The 17,633-nt window shown below is 44.7% G+C and overlaps 1 protein-coding gene across 1 annotated transcript; it reads left to right on the forward strand.

Moving 5' to 3' along the window:
• The first annotated feature begins 3,862 nt into the window (after positions 1-3,862).
• LOC119405363 (oocyte zinc finger protein XlCOF6) lies at positions 3,863-17,216 on the forward strand. Its single transcript, XM_049419365.1, has 6 exons — positions 3,863-4,749; positions 7,622-7,830; positions 10,735-10,896; positions 11,698-11,752; positions 13,874-14,070; positions 16,642-17,216. The coding sequence occupies exons 1-6, from the start codon at positions 4,102-4,104 to the stop codon at positions 16,892-16,894; spliced, it is 1,524 nt and encodes a 507-aa protein (XP_049275322.1). The 5' UTR covers positions 3,863-4,101; the 3' UTR covers positions 16,895-17,216.
• The last annotated feature ends 417 nt before the right edge of the window (positions 17,217-17,633 follow it).

The following is a 17,633-nucleotide window of genomic DNA, read 5'->3' on the forward strand; positions in this document are numbered from 1 at the left end:
AGGATGAACGACGTGGCTATTCTGCTTATGAAAAAGACTTTGCTCCAAGATCTGATGTCTACATTCCAGCACCGTATCCATCCTCCTCACGTTGGTCGCCCTCACCTCCACTGTCCCAAGCCATGCCTCGTCCTTCTCGTTGTGAGAAGCTGGACGAAAAGATGACAATGTCATCCAGGTAGCAAAGGCAGGTCTTCCAATATATATATATAATATATTGTGCGTGCTGACTGTGCAGTTCATTTGTGCAAACAAATTGTAATCATCATCGTTTGTCTCACCCGATGTTCAGTCTTTGGCTCGCATGATGCCTGTGTTGTCAATACAAGCGTCGCGGGCGCGTGTAATATATATATATATAATGTAGTGTGTGTGTGTATGTATATATAGTATACATGTAAACCTCAATATAACGAAGTGATTTTATTCGTGATTTCAGTAGAATTAAGTTTAAGTGCTGCCACAGGAGAAGACGGAGACAATAAACAGAACCTTCTGCTGGGGTTAGTGGTCATATGCTTAAGTTTCACGCAGTTTTTGCAAATGCTTATCTCATATTAGCACAGTGCATTGGACCTGGATTTCTTTCGGGTTCACGCGTGACGTTCAGCCACTTGAAGAGGACTTCTTTGCTGGTGCAGCATCAAGCTGCGTTCGCTGGATATTGGGTTCAAGAAAATTGATTTCTTTTTTTTTTTCATTATTGAAATGAGTTCTTTGTACTGCTGTATTATCCAAACAGTCTTGCAGCACGTCCTGTGCTGAGAAAGAACCTTTTGGCAACTATGCTTTGCTTAAAGGAGTACCGACATGAATTTTAAATATTTTCGAATTGTTGCTGTAAATTAAAACACTGGTGTCGAGAACCCTAAAAAGAGTATTATGGTGTCTGGCAGCGCATTGAATGAGAGACGTCCAGTGGCTCAGACGCCATACTTTTATTCCATAGCACGCGCTCTTCTTCATCGTCGGCTTCCACCAGCCATACCTGCATGCCTGCTTACGTCACAGGATTCCCCTTCCCCCCGGAAGAATGCGCAAGTTACGAACAACAAAGCATGAACAAGCAGTCTTAGAAGCAAAACATGTCGAAATGCACAGTAGTTCCATGTCACAATGAAGTTTCGTTAACTCGCACAGAAGACATCACAGAAGAGGGCAGCAGTCCGGTGATATGTAGGAAAGCTCTGGTGGGCGAGGCTGGCTGTTGCGTTCAGGAAAGCTCAACCATGCCTTGCACATGGAGAGTGACGATGACTGGGTTCGTGGAAATGTCACAACTGAGTAATAATAGAACTTGAAGCATCGGAAGCTCGGCTGTGGTGGACGTCGCATTCCTTGTCCTGACTGGCACACAGGCAGTGCTTTCAGTTTCCGTGCTCGTTGACTGAGGTGAATCGGACGATGCTCGAGTCCTTGCGAGGGACAAGGGGTGATTACTTGTCTTTCTCGGTGTCTTCTGAGATGTGGGTGGTGTAATCGCAGGCGCAGTCTTGATCTCTTGTGCAGAACGCATCTCTGACGACGGTCCTTTATGCGAAGATGCCTTACATTTTGAATTTGTCTTTGCTTTAAAAGGCTTGCTTTACGGCGGGCGACGTCCTTTCAGCTGTGATTGTGCTTTCGAGGAAGTTTTCGTTGGTTGTTGTGCTTGTCGGAGGATTGATTGTAGTCCTTGATTTTCGTCGCCTTGTCTGTGCTGGTCTTGCTGTATTGCTCAGGAAATTCATTAAGTGGAGCCCTTTTCGAATCATGACGTTCCTTTTCTTCGCAAGTTGATGTCATGTCCGGTAGGTAGCTGGTGCATGGTGTGTTGTTGTCTTGCTTGTCGGGCAGCGGAGACTTGGCCAATTGTGAACCTGTGTCGCTTTGTTGAACTATCGAGCAAAGTCCTCCCGAAGCATGAACTCTTTCGGCATGGCAGTGGCTTGGCAAGGTATTTTCTCGATACTTCATCTGGTCCGTCGCGCACGTAATGATCCCATGAGGCGTGCGGTGAGAGTTACGAGCACCAGAAGAGCCACTTGACGCAAAACCAGGAGGTGGGCTGCGTATGCGAGGCGAGAAATCAAGGGCAACAGATGCTTGAATATTGACTCGATTTTTGTAGAGCAATGAAGAGGTAGGCGATGGCGACTTTTGTGCGGATGGGAAACCGGGTTGAAGGTCGGGTCTTGTGCGGCCGGGATGCATTTTCTTGAGCATACGCCTTACTTTGTCCGTAGGGAATTGTAAATTCATGCTTGGTGTTCGGGTGCGTGAAAACTGTTTGTTACTGTGACGGCTGAGTGCGATTGTCTCCGGAGGGTGGCTTATAAGCGAGCCTTCGTCGTAGTCTTTAAAACGGGTGGTCATTTCTTGTTCGATTTTTGCCCATGATTCGTTGTTTTCAAATATGTGTGTGAGGTAAAATCTGAATGCCTCACCGGTGACGTAGTCATTGAAGTTGGTGACCATCTCCCGTTCCGACCAGCATGCAGCGGTAGCGTGGAGCTCGAATAGGTCGAACCAGTCCTGTACGGGTCCATCGTCCGCTGATTCGGTGTACTTGGGTATGTCAAGGTCAACCGATGGTTCTAGTCATGATGCTGGTCGCTGTGGGCAGCAGGCACTGCTTCGGTGGTCTGCATGCGGTCAAGGTGTCTTGCTGATGGCTTTGCTGCTGATGTGTGGCTGATGAGTCGGCTGCCAGGTCTCCATCCTAGTCGACTTGTGTGATGTTATGAATGAGAGACATCCAGCGGCTCAGACGTAGATGTAGATGTAGATCCTGTACTGCTGGCTCACACCCACTCAGGGGGATTGGCCAAGAATCGGGTAGCTTAGAAAAAATTATTTAAAAACTAGTAATGAGAATAATTTCCTATTTTGTATAACAAAAAGATTTTTTTTACAAGTTAATTTTGTGAGAATTTAAATTTTTTTTAAATCTAAATTTAACTATTTAATTTAAAATTTAAATAATTTTTAAAAAGTTGGAAACAGGTGGGTGGAATTAATTTTGATCAAATAAGAAATACATAAATATAGAAGCGAATCTTGCTGTACTTTGCTTCTGGTTAACTATGGAACTTTTGAACTGTGGTTACTGCTTAAATCTCTTTGACTGTTCTATGAAATCTTGCATGGCCTTGCATACTTTCCTGCTGCTGTGCCCAAGGCTAAGTGCACCTAGAGATAGTAAATTTGAGGTTCTCAACTCTAATCCCATGATGCGTAATGGCGTTTCTAGAGATGTCTTTCGTAATGTAGAAAACTTCTGACATGAGATCAGAAAGTGTTCTATTGTTTCGTCTTCCCTACAATAAGAACAAAGGGGTGCTGGTGCCAAACCGGCTCTATATACTTTTATTCCATAGCACGCGCTCTTCTTCATCGTCGGCTTCTACCAGCCATACCTGCATGCCTGCTGATGTCACACACACACACACACACACACACACACACACATATATATATATATATATATGTATATATATATATAGTGTACGGCTGTGTGTGTAAGTTTCCCTGTATAGCATGTTCACTGGGAATTCGGCACAGCGTTCATCACTAAAGATCGAATGACGCAAGTAGCCAAAGCTTTGCAATGGCGTTTCTCGCTACTACACTACCTCTTGCACACGTTAAACTTCGAAAATAGCGTACACATTCAAGCACTGGGAACTCTTATTACACAATCCTAAAACCCTGTGTTTGCAAATGCGTTTCGCACGTTACCACGGTAGAACTACCAGCCCACATCATATTCAGCAGCAATTTCTTTTTTTTTTTTTTTTGAGTTTTGTACGCCGCACATTGAGCGCAGGCGACCCAATCGCCATCGCCAGCAATATGGCGACCCCCAGACCAGTTGCCCCAGTTGCAGTTCGTTTTCACCGCCAATGTCAATCGGAAACTAGAATTTGTGAATAATGACGTTCTCACAGTCGTTAAAACGGGACAAAGTGGAAATTGCCTATCGCCTAGGCACTCTTTCACCATTTCTACAAATTGTGACAATAACGTGGAGTTGCAAAAAGTAACAACCGCTTGGTGAGCGAAGTTTACCGATTACTGGCAAACACTTTGGTGTCATTGCACTTGTCGCCGTTTCCCAATATGTCTGAAGCAGTAGTGTCAAGCGGCGACCATCAGGGTCCCTGTACCGATATCACCGATAGTGGTGTACGAAAACGGCGCCAGCCTCGCAAAGACTACGCCGCTCTCTTGCATCCTCCGCCGCTCGATGGCGATACATCCGACGACCCTGACGAGAAGACGGACCCCGAAGGCGCTCGGATGAGTTCGTTCTGCTTCACCTGTGTCATCTGCTTCGCCGACGCGGTCGACAAGTGCTCGCACCTGGAACACCTCGCTGCGGCGCATCCGAACCTCAAGACTCACTGCCTCGCGTGCGAGTCTCGGTACGACAGCTACGCGGACTACACGCAACACCTGCGCGACTGTCACCCGCGGGTGTTGCAGTCCATTGATGAGGCGGAGGGCCTGTACTGCCTAGAGTGCGGCAAGGGGTTCCACAAGAAGTCCTACCTTTACCAACACCGGGCGCAACATTTCATGCTGAATCGCGTCCCGTGCGATGTGTGCGGAAAGTCGTTCCTCGAAGGTGCCATGTTGGAGCGACACTTGGACACGCACAAAGAGCCGAGTACGCACAAGTGTCCCCGCTGCCTGCGCACCTTCCGAAGCGCGCTTGGTTTGGCCAGGCACGAGCGAGCGCACCAGCGCCACAAACTGTTCTGCCAGGTCAGCGACCCCCGTTGATCGACTTGTGCGCGCGCCACTCTCGGTGCATTTCTAACTTGCTATTTTCGGAAGTAGCGAGCTGCACATTAACTGACACTTTGCAAAAATGCTACAGCGCATGCGCGAGCGAATATATTTTCCAACCAAGTAGCCTCGACCACAGACCAGTAGAACAAATAATCACACTCTCCATCCTTTCCTTTCTCCCTTCCTCTCTGTACACAATAGAGCTTACTATGACTGGAGTGTACTAGAACAGGGCTTCGAAAAGTGAAGCCCAAACAGAGTCAATCCACTTGCAGCGCTGCGATCGGTAGTCTGCATTGTGTCGTCGTTTAAGAGTTGCGCGCGGCTCCACCGAAGTGGTGCAGGGGTAGAATGCCTGCTTCCCACTCAAAAGGCCCGGGTTCGTAATCGCAGCTGTAGATGGTGGGTTTTTATTCTTAGTGTCACCAAAGGTTTTCCTTTGTTTCTTAAAACTAGCTTCAGTTGCTGCGTGTTGGTTCAAAAAGTAACGCAAAATGCGAAGTAAAATAGAGAGAGAAACAACATTTATTGAAAGAAAAAAAAGTGGTTCATGGCGGGTGGGGCCCTTCTTCGAAGGCTCCACTGGCTATAGCCTGCTCGGTGGGCCTGACTTAGGGTTGGCAGTTGGCTTCCCAGGGTCCGTTCAGCGAGTCGCGCCTCCCACGACCACGTGTGTATTGGGTGCGTATGTCCTGTGTCGACAGTAGCGGGTCGCTCGGGACAGCGGTAGGTTATGTGAGAAGAAATTTGACAGTGAGCGCATTTATGTGCAGCGCCACTGCCTGGGATTGAACAAAAACGATAAGTATGGCCTCCAAGATTTTCGTGAACACGAGACTCGAAATGAGATTTCACATTTTACGTTACCTTTTGTAGCAACAGAAGCTAGTTTTAAGAAACAAAGGAAAACCAACAGAGCTATAAAAGGTGACACCGAGAATAAAAACCCACCATCTACAGCTGCGATTCGAACCCGGGCCTCTTGAGTGGGAAGCGGGCATTCTACCCCTGCACCACTTTGGCGGAGCTGCGCGCAACTCTTAAAACGACGACACAATGCAGACTACCAATCGCAGTGCTGCAGGTGGATTGTTTGGGCTTCACTTTCTGTACGTTGGTGCTGCGGCCGTTCCGAGCACTCCCCTGTTCTAGTACACTCTACTATGACACTCGCAAAGTAATTTTTAGGAAGCCTTTGTGGTGGTCAGGGACCTTCCCTAGAATGTGGAGGGGTCAGGGCAGTAGCCAGAAAATTTTTTTTGTGGGGTTTCAACCATACTTTATGTATGTTCGTGCATGCATTTGTATGTGTTCGTGTTCGCAAGGCAAATCGGTTGGGGGGGGGGGGGCGCGTTGAACCCCAACAGTCCCCCTCCGCCTGGCTACGCCCCTGGGAGGGGTGAATGCACTTGAATTGAGCAAAGCATTCTGTGAACGAGAGTTTTCAGTTGTTGAATATCCTTGCAGGACATTCAATATCCTTGCAGGGCTTACAGATTTTTGGAAACTGCCAAGTCACCGACTTTCATTTCAGTTGCATATTGTATGCTTGAATAATGACATAGTAAATGTACACTGTAGGATGTTTAAGGTAGGTAAAAAAAAAACAACACAATAAATGGAACATTACAGTTGAACCCGTTTATAAGAGACAAGCACTGGGGAGCAGTTTGTGTCCCTTATATGAGGTGTCTCTTATAAGCAGGGTACCATGTTCTGCTCAACCCATGTTTCAATTGTAGGCACACTGGTGTCTCTTATACCCATTTGTCTCTTACATCAGTGTCACTTATAAAGGGGTTTAACTGTAGTCCTGTGGTGGCAGTGTTACCTTCCTGTAATGGAGGGCGGTGTCTAATATTCATCACTTGGGTTTTCGTGGTGCGCTACATAGAAGTTAGGCTCATAGTTCCAGATGGAGCCGTAACCTCCTTCAATTTGGTGTTGGTCAGTGGCCAGCCCATGGCACAGGCCGATCAATGATGCCAAGAACCACGAAGCCCCTCATTAGTATTTTTACAGTAAACCATCTGTATACTATGTATAGTGAACTGTTGTCATGCTCTCCATCATTACGGGACACTAATAACAGTGCCACCGATTACACTTCATATATAGCCTAGTATTTGAAAAATATTTGAATGGCTCTATGGCTTGTTACTACAGAACACTGTTTGAATGAGCAGATGCAGCGTAAAGATAAAAGCAGCAGCTTGGTGGAACATGCTGCTGTGGTAGCTTAACAGGCAATGCATGAGCTGCTAAGCTTGCAGCTGCGGGTTCGATCCCCAGCCATGGTGGCCACATTTTGATGGGGCAAAGAGCACCTGTGTGCCTGCATGTTAAAGAACCTTAGGTGGACGAAATTAACCTAGAGTCCCGCACTACAGCGTGCCTCATAATTGTATGAAGGAAGAGAATTTTGAGGGCTCGTTTGTTTGTTTTAAACAACCTTAATGAAAGCCAGCAGATAATGAAGCCAAGGAAAGTATAGGGGACGTTAATTGCACTGTTTTTTAAGTGTATTGTAGTAATCGTGATACAGACGTGAAGAAAGTAAAGTGGACGAAAAGACAACTTGCCGCCGGCAGGGACCGAACCTGCAACCTTCGGATAATCGTATTGTGGTTTTTGCTCGTAATACCTAAGAAATGAATTAATTAGCATGCTGCCATCCCATTTCAAAGGCAGTGCTGATAAAATCTGCTCATCTATTCCTTTGTTATTTGCTCTCGCATGTTGGCAAGCAGAAATAATTTGACAAAGTACATATTGCTTTAGTGTCCCTTTTCACTTGCCATATTGTCTGACATGAACCGAGTTCCTGAACATGTTGCTACGTTAGGTTTGTGGCACCTTCTACCAGACAGCAATCGCTCTGGAGGTCCACAATTGCACCTCGCACCGAGATCAGGAAGGCCGGCACTGTTGCTCCCTATGCCAGAAAGAGTATGGCAGCGCTGACTGTCTACGCCAGCACATGATGCACAAGCATGGCAGCAAGACGGGTGGCGAGCCATCTTTCTCCTGCAACATCTGTGATCGCCACTTTAGGTAGGGTCACCTGAGCTTTTGAAATTGGAACATTTCAGACACTTAAGGCCTGAACACAGGTTTGCGTTGCAACGTGTCAGCGCGTGACCTTTTGACGCAGTGCCGCGCCCTCTCCCTATGGGGAGAGAGGGCACGCGACTACGCGAAGCTGCGCACCCTCTCTCTCCATAGAGAGAGGGTGCGGCGCCGCGTCAAACATTCGCGCGCTGACACGCTGCAACGCGTACGTGTGTTCAGGCCTTTAGGGTCAGAATGTAAGTGTTTGCATTAATGGAACCCAGGTAGACATTTTGGACTAAAGAAAAGAGGGTCTCTTAACTAATGCTAAGATGACTTAAGGCGAATGCTATCCACGAAAGTGTATTTGTTGGCATTATTTTTAGCTTTTGTTAACATCGCCAATTGTTCTGCATGCTACGATAGCATGTTAGAAAAATGTGGCAAGTCTTGGAACCCATTAAGGCACTCATGCAAGACGAGTTCTCAGATGAAGCTATTTTTAAAGTACAACTGTTTTTCTTGAAGACCTCTTGGTACTTCTTTATCACCATTGGCTTCACGCTTTTCACAAAGTAAGCACACAGCTCAGGTACCTCGCTTGAGAACATGATGACATTTGTTTGCAATGACGCTAACGGAGCTGTTTTTTCAAGGTGGACCAAACGATGAGGCATCTAAGGCTTTCCTCTTAATAAGTACAGTAAAAACTGGATACATTTTTAGAGGACTACAAAAAAAGAATGTTATGATCTAAAAAAATGAAACGTTTGAAAATAATATTTTTTTCTTGGCTGGGGCATTCTTTTCAGTATGCAGAAACAGCAAACAGAGGGCAGAGCACACAGTATAAGAGCCTCTTGGTCAAATGGCAAGAATACAAGTACATGGCGAAGGGTGATGTAGCCTCAATGGCATGTGAGCATATGCTTTATGACGCGTACTTATCGGCGTCAAATGAAACCCGAACAGTGGCAAGCACTCGCAGTGGCATCACCATGGACAGGCGTCCATATATGCACAGTGCTGCCAAACTGGATGCATGCGCCAGTCCGTGGTGATAACTTGATGGCGCACACTATACCACTGTGAATGCTTGCCGCTTTTCAGGTTTCATTTGACGCCGATAGTACATGTGCATAAATGTGAGCTCCCAACCAGTACTGATTTTTGGGCTAGTTGGTTTTCCATCACAAGCGCTTTGTGTTGTCGTCACCTCCCTTTGTCCTTGTTTGAGCACGCTTAAGTGATCGGTGATCCCAACCAGCAGTTGGGTAAAAACATTTGAGTCACCGCATTTGAAATGCTGTGACTGTTTTCAGCAGCGACACATAGCAGTGAACCATCACAGTTTTTGGATGCAGCAGCCGGGAAGGGGATGCAAAAACATAAAAGAAGCTAATATGGAGGACTCTATGGGAATCAAAAGGGATTGGCATTTCAAAGCAGAGGTGACAAAACATAACAAATAGAAATGTAGCACAGCGAAGGCTTTGGCTGGTCGGTACGTGCTTGTAAAGGGAATGGCATGCAGCGCTATCGTTTGTTCCTCTTCTTCGACCTACATCTTTGCGTGCTGTTCTCCTTACAAATATGTGTGTCGATGATGTTTTACCATATTAACATATTGTGGCAGACTTGTAGGTATTGGATTACACATAATTATGCGATCAATTACATTAATTGATTATTTTATTGCTTTTTAATGTCTCACTGTAGCTACATTACTTTTCTAAGTAACCACTTACATACTTGTAATTGGTTACTTCATATGGAGCCGGAGATTAATGTATTGAAAGCAGTGATATAACATGTGGCAGGTCACAGTTTTTGATGATCTCAAACTTTACATACTTGAGTCAAACTTCCGTTCCCCGAGAGACAGAAAATATAGAGCCATATCTTATTCACAAGTTGAACACACTTCAGCCATAAGTATAAACATTTCAGAGGGGGCTCTTGAATCCATTCGATATGGCAGTTACACAACAAAAACTAGTGAGACTTAAGACTTTCTTCTAAGAATTTCTAGCCATTCTCTTCACTGTGAAATTATTATTGTCAGGCAGTGCTTACTTTTGACAACCCTGATTAGGCAAAACTTCAGACTTTGCATTTGCCTTTATCTTGATGATGCTTTCTTTGCTAACAGTGAAATGCAAAAAGAAAGGTCATATTATTGAGCTGTGAAATGGGAATTAAAGGCTTATATACTCAGTAGTAGATTGGTGGGCTACTTGCTCTTGAAGCTCGCGTACAGTTTTTTTGGTGCTGACTGATAAACAGCAACTGCAACCTGGACTTTCTCAAGCCTCAATTTCTCTCACTTTGAAAATGTAACACCATTGTCATTGTTTATGTTTTTATTGATCATTTTGTAAATGTCTGTTTCATTTTTTGTGGAACCAGCTTACAAGAGTTGCCAGTCTTGAATTCTCAAAACTTTTGAAATCAGTAATAATAAAGAAAAGGCAACAACTTTTTACAGCAACCTGTGACACATATCAAAACATTGAAGGAAAAGTGCAAACAACATAACTATAGGAAAAAAGACAATCTTCCCATAGTGCTTAGGGGCTGTTCTTGAAGAGTGCACTGTCCATTACAGTGCATGCTGATTGGATAGAGCTGGTAGACCGGTACCAATGGTCATCACTGGCTCTCGAGCTCTGTTGAACTAGCACAGTGCTGAAAATGACATCCTGCTTAGTGCGGAATACCTGTCCTTTTATCTGCGTTGTTTGTTCTGTGATTCGTTTGGGACGTTAGCTACTGGCACGCCACACTTCTGGCAGCAGTAACGCAAGTTTATTTAAGTGTTTAATCCTTCAATGTTTATCAGTTCAGCTGTCCAGTCCTTGGGCACAAACATTACTGACGGCCTTTGCTTGCATATGCTGTGTGCAGGTGGAAGTCCAGCCTGAGGATGCATGCTAAGCTTCATGAAGCAATGGACTGCAATGCCAACGTCAAAGTGTTTAGGTGCACCACGTGTGACCAGATATGTCCCAGCCAGTGCTCTCTCAAGGCTCACATGATCAAACACAGTGATCGTAGGCAGTTTCCCCTGTGACATCTGTGGTATGTTTTCTGATCAAAACATGGCTATATGTATTATTAGCTTGAAAAAACAAGGGCCATCTGCAGCGAAATTTCAGTTCGCTGCAGATCGTAGCAGAGATTCAATCCTTGTTTTAATTGACAAACCAAAACACAGACATTTAGTGTTCTTTACAGGCTTTTCTGAAACCTGCTTGCTCTGTTGCCGTCTCTCTGTCAATGTAAAATGATCACCTTTCCTGTAATACTCTAGGAGCAGGAAGAGTGAGCCTTGGGGCTAGTTGGTGTGACATTGTTCACGTTTGTTTCCTTTGTCTCAGCTCATCTACTTTGAAATGCCATTGGAGGAGCAGTTTGGGATATTGAGGCAATGGTGAACTTCTTTGAGCGAGGTTGTAAAGGGTGAGCCCTGGGACGGTTTAGGACCTGCAGGATCCTGTAAGATCTCAAGCCTGGAACCCGGTCTGCTGCACTTCCGTCTTTGTCTGGCTGGTCCCTGCACCACCAAGCGACACCACAAATCCAGCAGCAAACACTTTCTCCTCTGGTACAAACGCTAAGAAGCAAATCAGATCAGTTGCACGAGTGATGTCACAAAACTCTGCCACTTCCCAAAACAGGGGTGTCTGGAAATTTCATGTGACACCACTGCTGTGATTTGTAGAGGCATGTACTGAAAACCTTATAATAAATTACACACTTCAAGCAAAGCCCTTAGTTTGTTAGTGATATGGAGGGTTTATGCTACCAGCTCAATGGGTCTGTACACAGTCGTCAAAAGTGTATCAGGGTCCCTTTAATGTGTACCAGCACAGAAGCGTTTTTGCATTCTGCTCCCATTCCAAATCAGCCAGCTGTTGAATCTGTGACCTCACACTAAACGGCAAGAATCTGGCAGCAATATATAGCACGGAATTGAACTACGAGGGTTATTCAAAAAGTAAGGGCCAAAATAAATGTTCATTAGTAAAAGTTTTTATTGGCGGGTTTAGTTTAGCACAAACCTACTTCACTTTTCTACATAACCACTGTTAACATAATCACCATTCTAAGCACATTTCATACCGCTGCACCAGTTTCTTTAGGCCTTCTGCATAGAAGTTCGCCACCTGGGAATTGACCCAGTTGACAACGGCGGTCTTGAGTTTCTCGTTGTCTTGACACCATTGTCTCCCAAGCCACTGTTTCAAGTGCAAGAAAGAAAACTAGCCACGTGGTGCAAGGTCGGGACTGTAGGCCGGGTGATCAAAAAATCCCAACTAAAATCTTGAACCTTCTCCTTGGTTCTGGCTATGGTGCGGGGACACGTGTTGTCATGGAGGAGGACAATTCCAGACGACAGTTTCCCGCGCCATCGATTTTCGATCACACGTCTCACTTTGGTGAGCGTTTTGCAGTACATATACGTCAGCTGTAACTGTGGTCCCGCATTCCATGAAATCAACTGAAAGAACGCTGTTTTTGTCCCAGAAAAGGTAGCCATCATTTTCAGGCACGAGTAAAGAGACTGCTTGAATGTTTTTCGGTTTTGGTGAAGACGAGAGGCGCCACTGCGTTGATTGTTGTTTTCTTTCTATAGTGGCGTAACATACCCTAGTTTCGTCACCTATAGCAATCTGCGAAAAGAAATAATCTCTCAACTCTTACTCTCGTCAACTTGACATTCTTTGCTGTTTGAGTTGGTCGGTAAGCATTTTTGGTGCCCACTTGCACACACTTTGTGATATCGGAGCTTTTCAGTTACAGTTGTCTAATAAATTGTATTGCGGCCAACAAGAGGTCATTTTTCCAACAGACCACTAACTGTCCGTCGTCGATCTAATTGCAATTCCCGGTCCACTTGTTGAACAGTTTCATTGATCTGGATGCTGGGCCTGCCTCTCCGCTCTTCGTTGTGTACATTTGTGCGGCCATCCGTGAAGTCTCAACACCATTTTCTGACCTTTCCTTCACTCATCACACCAGGTCCATAAACTACGCAGAACTCCCCATGAATTTGAAAAACTGATGATTCTTTTGCATGCAAAAATTGAATTACAGCTCGCATTTCACAACCGGCGGGAGCAACAATTTTCACAGACATTGTTGTCTGCATTCCCCGACAAGCAGACTACTGAGGCAGAACAAGAAGTTCAGTGCTGTCACGAAGGATTAACAGATGGCACTGCACAAATAAATCTATATATATTAGGAGTAAATATATATGTATTAGCAAACGGCCCTTATTTTTTTTAATAACCCTCGTATATATCCACATATCATCCTAACAACCAAACAATATTTTGTGCATATAAAATTGTTGCACACACTCATCCAGAAGTCACTCAAACAGCAACAAGTGTGCACAGAACTACAGAAATTTAGCCACCAAGCATGCTGAACCCCGCGTTAACCCTTTTACGACAGTGAAAGAAAAAGGGGAAAACTGTACCAATTTTACTGGGATATTTTTTCCAACCTGGTTTGTAGGGACTTTTTCTTTTTTAATCAAACAGCACCATTATTTCAATTCAATGGTGTTCCGTTATTTTCCAAATTGCATAAGAAAATAGCTCGAGAAAGGCTGCTTCACTGCATGGCTCGTATGTCATCAGACTCTCCAGATGAGAAGATGTCACATTCTGATTACGTGCAGAACTCTTCAGAGCTGTCATCTGATGAGGAGTCATCAAAACACTTTCTTTTCTGCAGTCTTTCATTCCCTTGTGGCGAGGAGCCAGCCACGTTATATGCGGGGTTTCTAGAGATGGCAGTTTATGAAAGGCGAGACACCAGTGGCATGATATGGACATGCGTGTCCATCTAGTGTCATTCATTTATTCATTTATTCGTACTTCACATAGGTCCACTGTGTAACAAACTTTTGTTCTTCTTGAGTATAGTCTTGATTGGTTACATTGGTACAACAGTTCATGACGACTGTGCTTGTCAGTGGTTGTTAAAAGGGTTAAGCTGCTTAAATAAAGGTGCGAGATGTGTATGCTAGTGCTTTTTTTTTTCCCATTACACTGCAGGCATATCTTTCAAACGCAAATATGCCCTGAAGGAGCACTGTCAAGCGGTGCACTGTAACGAGAAGAACTTCCAGTGCAGTGCCTGTGGTCAGACCTTTGTTGTGAAGCGCTACCTGGATGCACACTTCAAGCAGGCACACGTACCTGGCCCACAGGCATTCACATGCAGGTATGTTGACAGCTTATGTCAGCTGGCTCTAAAACAAGTGTGCTTGCATTACCAACTGTGGTAGTTCGTTTTTGCCAGGGTGCCTGCCAACCTGAGAAACATGGAATTTTCTGGGAATTCGGACAGGTCTGTAAAAGTAAAGAAATTGTGCGGGAATTTTCGAAGAAACAGGCTGGGTCGTGGAAACTGACCGATGGCAGTCCGCGCTACTGTCATGGAAACAATCCTTATGTTTTATCAAAGCTTATAAAGTCACTCCTTCGACTGCAGCCACATTAAATGGCTGAGCATAAGCGCAAAAGAAAAAAAAGGGCAGCGAATAACTGTTGCTTCAACAGGTCACACAGCATATCTCAATTCCCAAACATGACGTTACTCACGCCGATAAATTCGTGCTTGCTTATTTTGGCCATGATCTTGGCTCGACTTGAGGCCATTCTGGTTAGGCCAGACCCACTACCAGCAGAGGCTCAGTTGCCGGGCTGGGTCAAGCTCGTTCAGTGGCGATGCAATGGCTACGTCAGCTCTGCACTTAACGAGTACGACTTGTTGCTGGGCGAGTTGGTTGACATCCAAGGGATCCACACGAGGAACTGAGTTAAGAGGCCAGTTGCTTACTACTCTTTCTTGCTCAACTCTTCCTTTTTTCTTTGCACTCGAGTGGATCCGCACGTTTCAAGGGTAGCACAGCATAACTGCAGCTCAGTGTCTGTCATTCCTGTTCCTTGAGATTGCGGAATTTGTGAACATTTTTGTGCACTGCGCCCATAGAAGAGCACGTAAACAGTGAAAACACGCCAGCTTCCGCACTTTCTGCACGGAATTGGGGAGCCTCCTCGTACTGTCACTGCCGTGCCGCCATGTATTCGGGAGTTCACCCCCAGCTTTCATTACATGCGTCGGAAAACCTGCATTCGCATCACAAACATCAAAAGCCGTAAAAATAAAATGCAAGCCTGCACGTGCTCGTCGTGAGGAAAAAGAAAGAGAAGCGTTATCCTGCATTATAACTCTATTCTAGTGACTGTTTATTTCAACCAAAACAATTATTTCAACCAAAACATTATAATCTAATTAAGTTACATCCCGTAACACCACAAATTCCGTAGATAGACGAGGAAGCGCTTTCCATCTTAGCTCAATTGGTAGATCATCGGACACATAATTCAAAGGTTGTGGTTTCAGATCCCACCAACGGAAACGGTGATTTTTCGCCTGCTTCAATTCATTTCAATTTATGCCACAATCAGTAGACTACAGTTAAAAGACAGCAATTAATGTCCTCTATTCTTTTTCTGGCCTTATTGTCTGTTTGATTCCTTTGGTTGTGTCTAACATATGAACAAGCCCCTCAAGAAAAAGTTCCCCCTTGTAACCTGAATAATATTGTGTTTAAGAAAAAGATCGCGAAAAAGGTGTTTCCCTAATACATGGACCACACATTTTTGCACCAGCTTCTTAGTAGTATTTTCACTGTGGGTTATTTTCCATAAGAGCACTGCGTAGTTTCGTTTTAGCTCTGCGAGCTTGGCATGCAACAGTTTTGCATTCTCATCAACTCACAACAGCAGGGAAGACAGAGCATGCAATGCTATTTTGTTTTCGAAGGAAGGATTTCCTATAAACACGGAGGGTGTCTGACTGGCATCCTTATAAAAAAACCATTGCTGGTTACCGTGATGTAAATGTGACATAAGGTAAAAGAGTATAAAAAGAGAACGAAATGGTCTGCGCTCGGTGGTGTAGCCTCCTCCGTAATGCAAGGCATGAAAGTGTCGCCTAGGGGATTCACACTGCACGTCGTGGAGGGGTGCAGAAGCAGGGGATACATTATGGAAAACATAATTATGTGTGGCTGCTGTGTAGAAAGAAGACATTTTCTCTGCTGTTGGTTCTTCTGCCGCCCTCAAGAGGTGAACCTTCTTGCCACCGGTGATATAATATGTAGGGATGGGCGAATAGTGAATTTGAGGTTCGAAGTGAATAGTGATTTAGTCGAATAATTTCAAATCGAATAGTTTGAATAGTATTTACCGCATATTATTAAGAAAAATGAGCATTTTTGTCATGACCTTTGCACAATATTTTTAAGGATTGGAACTAGGTATGAGTGAATGTCACTTTTTTGGTTTGAAATGAAGTGGAAGCAGCCTTGAATAGTATCAAAATTTGAATAGCTCTAGGGTGCAAGTTATAAGTGGTGCAATACGTTACAATTTAAAAATGACCATACTTAGCGCATATAAGCCCATATAACACGCTTTTAAACTTAAAAAAAAAAAAAAAGTACATTTAACCTTGAAGTGTGGCTTCGCGGCAGTGCAGACTTCCCCTGGATGGGTTGTTTCACGGCACAGCAGCCAGACGCTGCAGTGAAACCACCTTTACAAGGGGTTATGTGCGGTCAAATGTATACACATATTCGTTCATTTCAAATACTTCAATATTTCGAATAATCTAAATTCGTTTGAAGCGAATTCGAATACTGTAATATTCAGTCGAATATTCGAAACGCCCGAATATTCGCCCATCCCTAATAATATGCCGTGTGACCCTCCACTGTTTTTCCAGTGACTGTCCGAAGGTCTTTAAGACAGGAAAAAGCCTCAAGTCCCACTGGCGCTCCTGCCATGGTGACATCCCAAAGGATCACATCTGTGACATCTGTGCCAAGGCATTTGCATCGTCTAAAGACCTCAAACGGCACGCTCTCATCCATGGTGGTGACAGACAGTACGAGTGCGGAGACTGTGGTTCTGCCTTCTACAGAGTGGACAATCTGAGACGTCACCAAAAGCAGGCCTGCAAGTACAGGGACCTTTGACTTCCTACACAGAAGCGCTGCCCTTTTGCTTACTACGGAAGGGTACACGTTACAAGCAGGAAAGTGGGCTATAAGATTGGGCGAGCAGCATTCTTTCGTTTCGTCATATCTTATCGTGTAGTTTCCTGCTCTTGTTTACATTGTTTTATGCGAGGTGAGGTGACATAGGTTGGATCTTGGAACATCCTCTTTAGTTGAATGTGCGAACATTTAAATGTTGATATTGTGAGGTCGGTGTCATGATATTTTGCCCGAAACCTTGCATCTCTGTTTTTGCTGATGAGGCACAAGCTAAAATAAACTTGTTACCGAATGCGAAAAATGTGTATTGCAACAGGGTTGCAGGAGGAGACCTTGAACAGGTTAAACGCCACATGTGATATTTGAGCCATTGCCAGAGTGCCAACTGCTGTGCTATGTGTGCAATACACTCTGCAAAACAACATACATCTTTTCTGGGTCACTTAACATTTCCGGAGCGGTTTGCCCTGCATGAAATGAAGCTTTCAAGGGATGTCACTTGCAAGCACGGTCCATGGACAGAATGAAAACCACGTGACTTTAGTAAAAAAATGTTGGCACCCAGCATTGCCGTACTACTGGCCGTATGTGGTGCACATCCATGCTCAGATGTAACAAGGACTGCTACGTAGACATAAAAGCAGTGCGCAGCACGGACAAAAAACCCTTACTGACTGGTTACCCGCCAAAGTTACTCAGCAGGTAAGGTTTTAAGCTC

Source organism: Rhipicephalus sanguineus, chromosome 9, assembly GCF_013339695.2.
Source record: "Rhipicephalus sanguineus isolate Rsan-2018 chromosome 9, BIME_Rsan_1.4, whole genome shotgun sequence".
Lineage (NCBI taxonomy): Eukaryota > Metazoa > Arthropoda > Arachnida > Ixodida > Ixodidae > Rhipicephalus > Rhipicephalus sanguineus.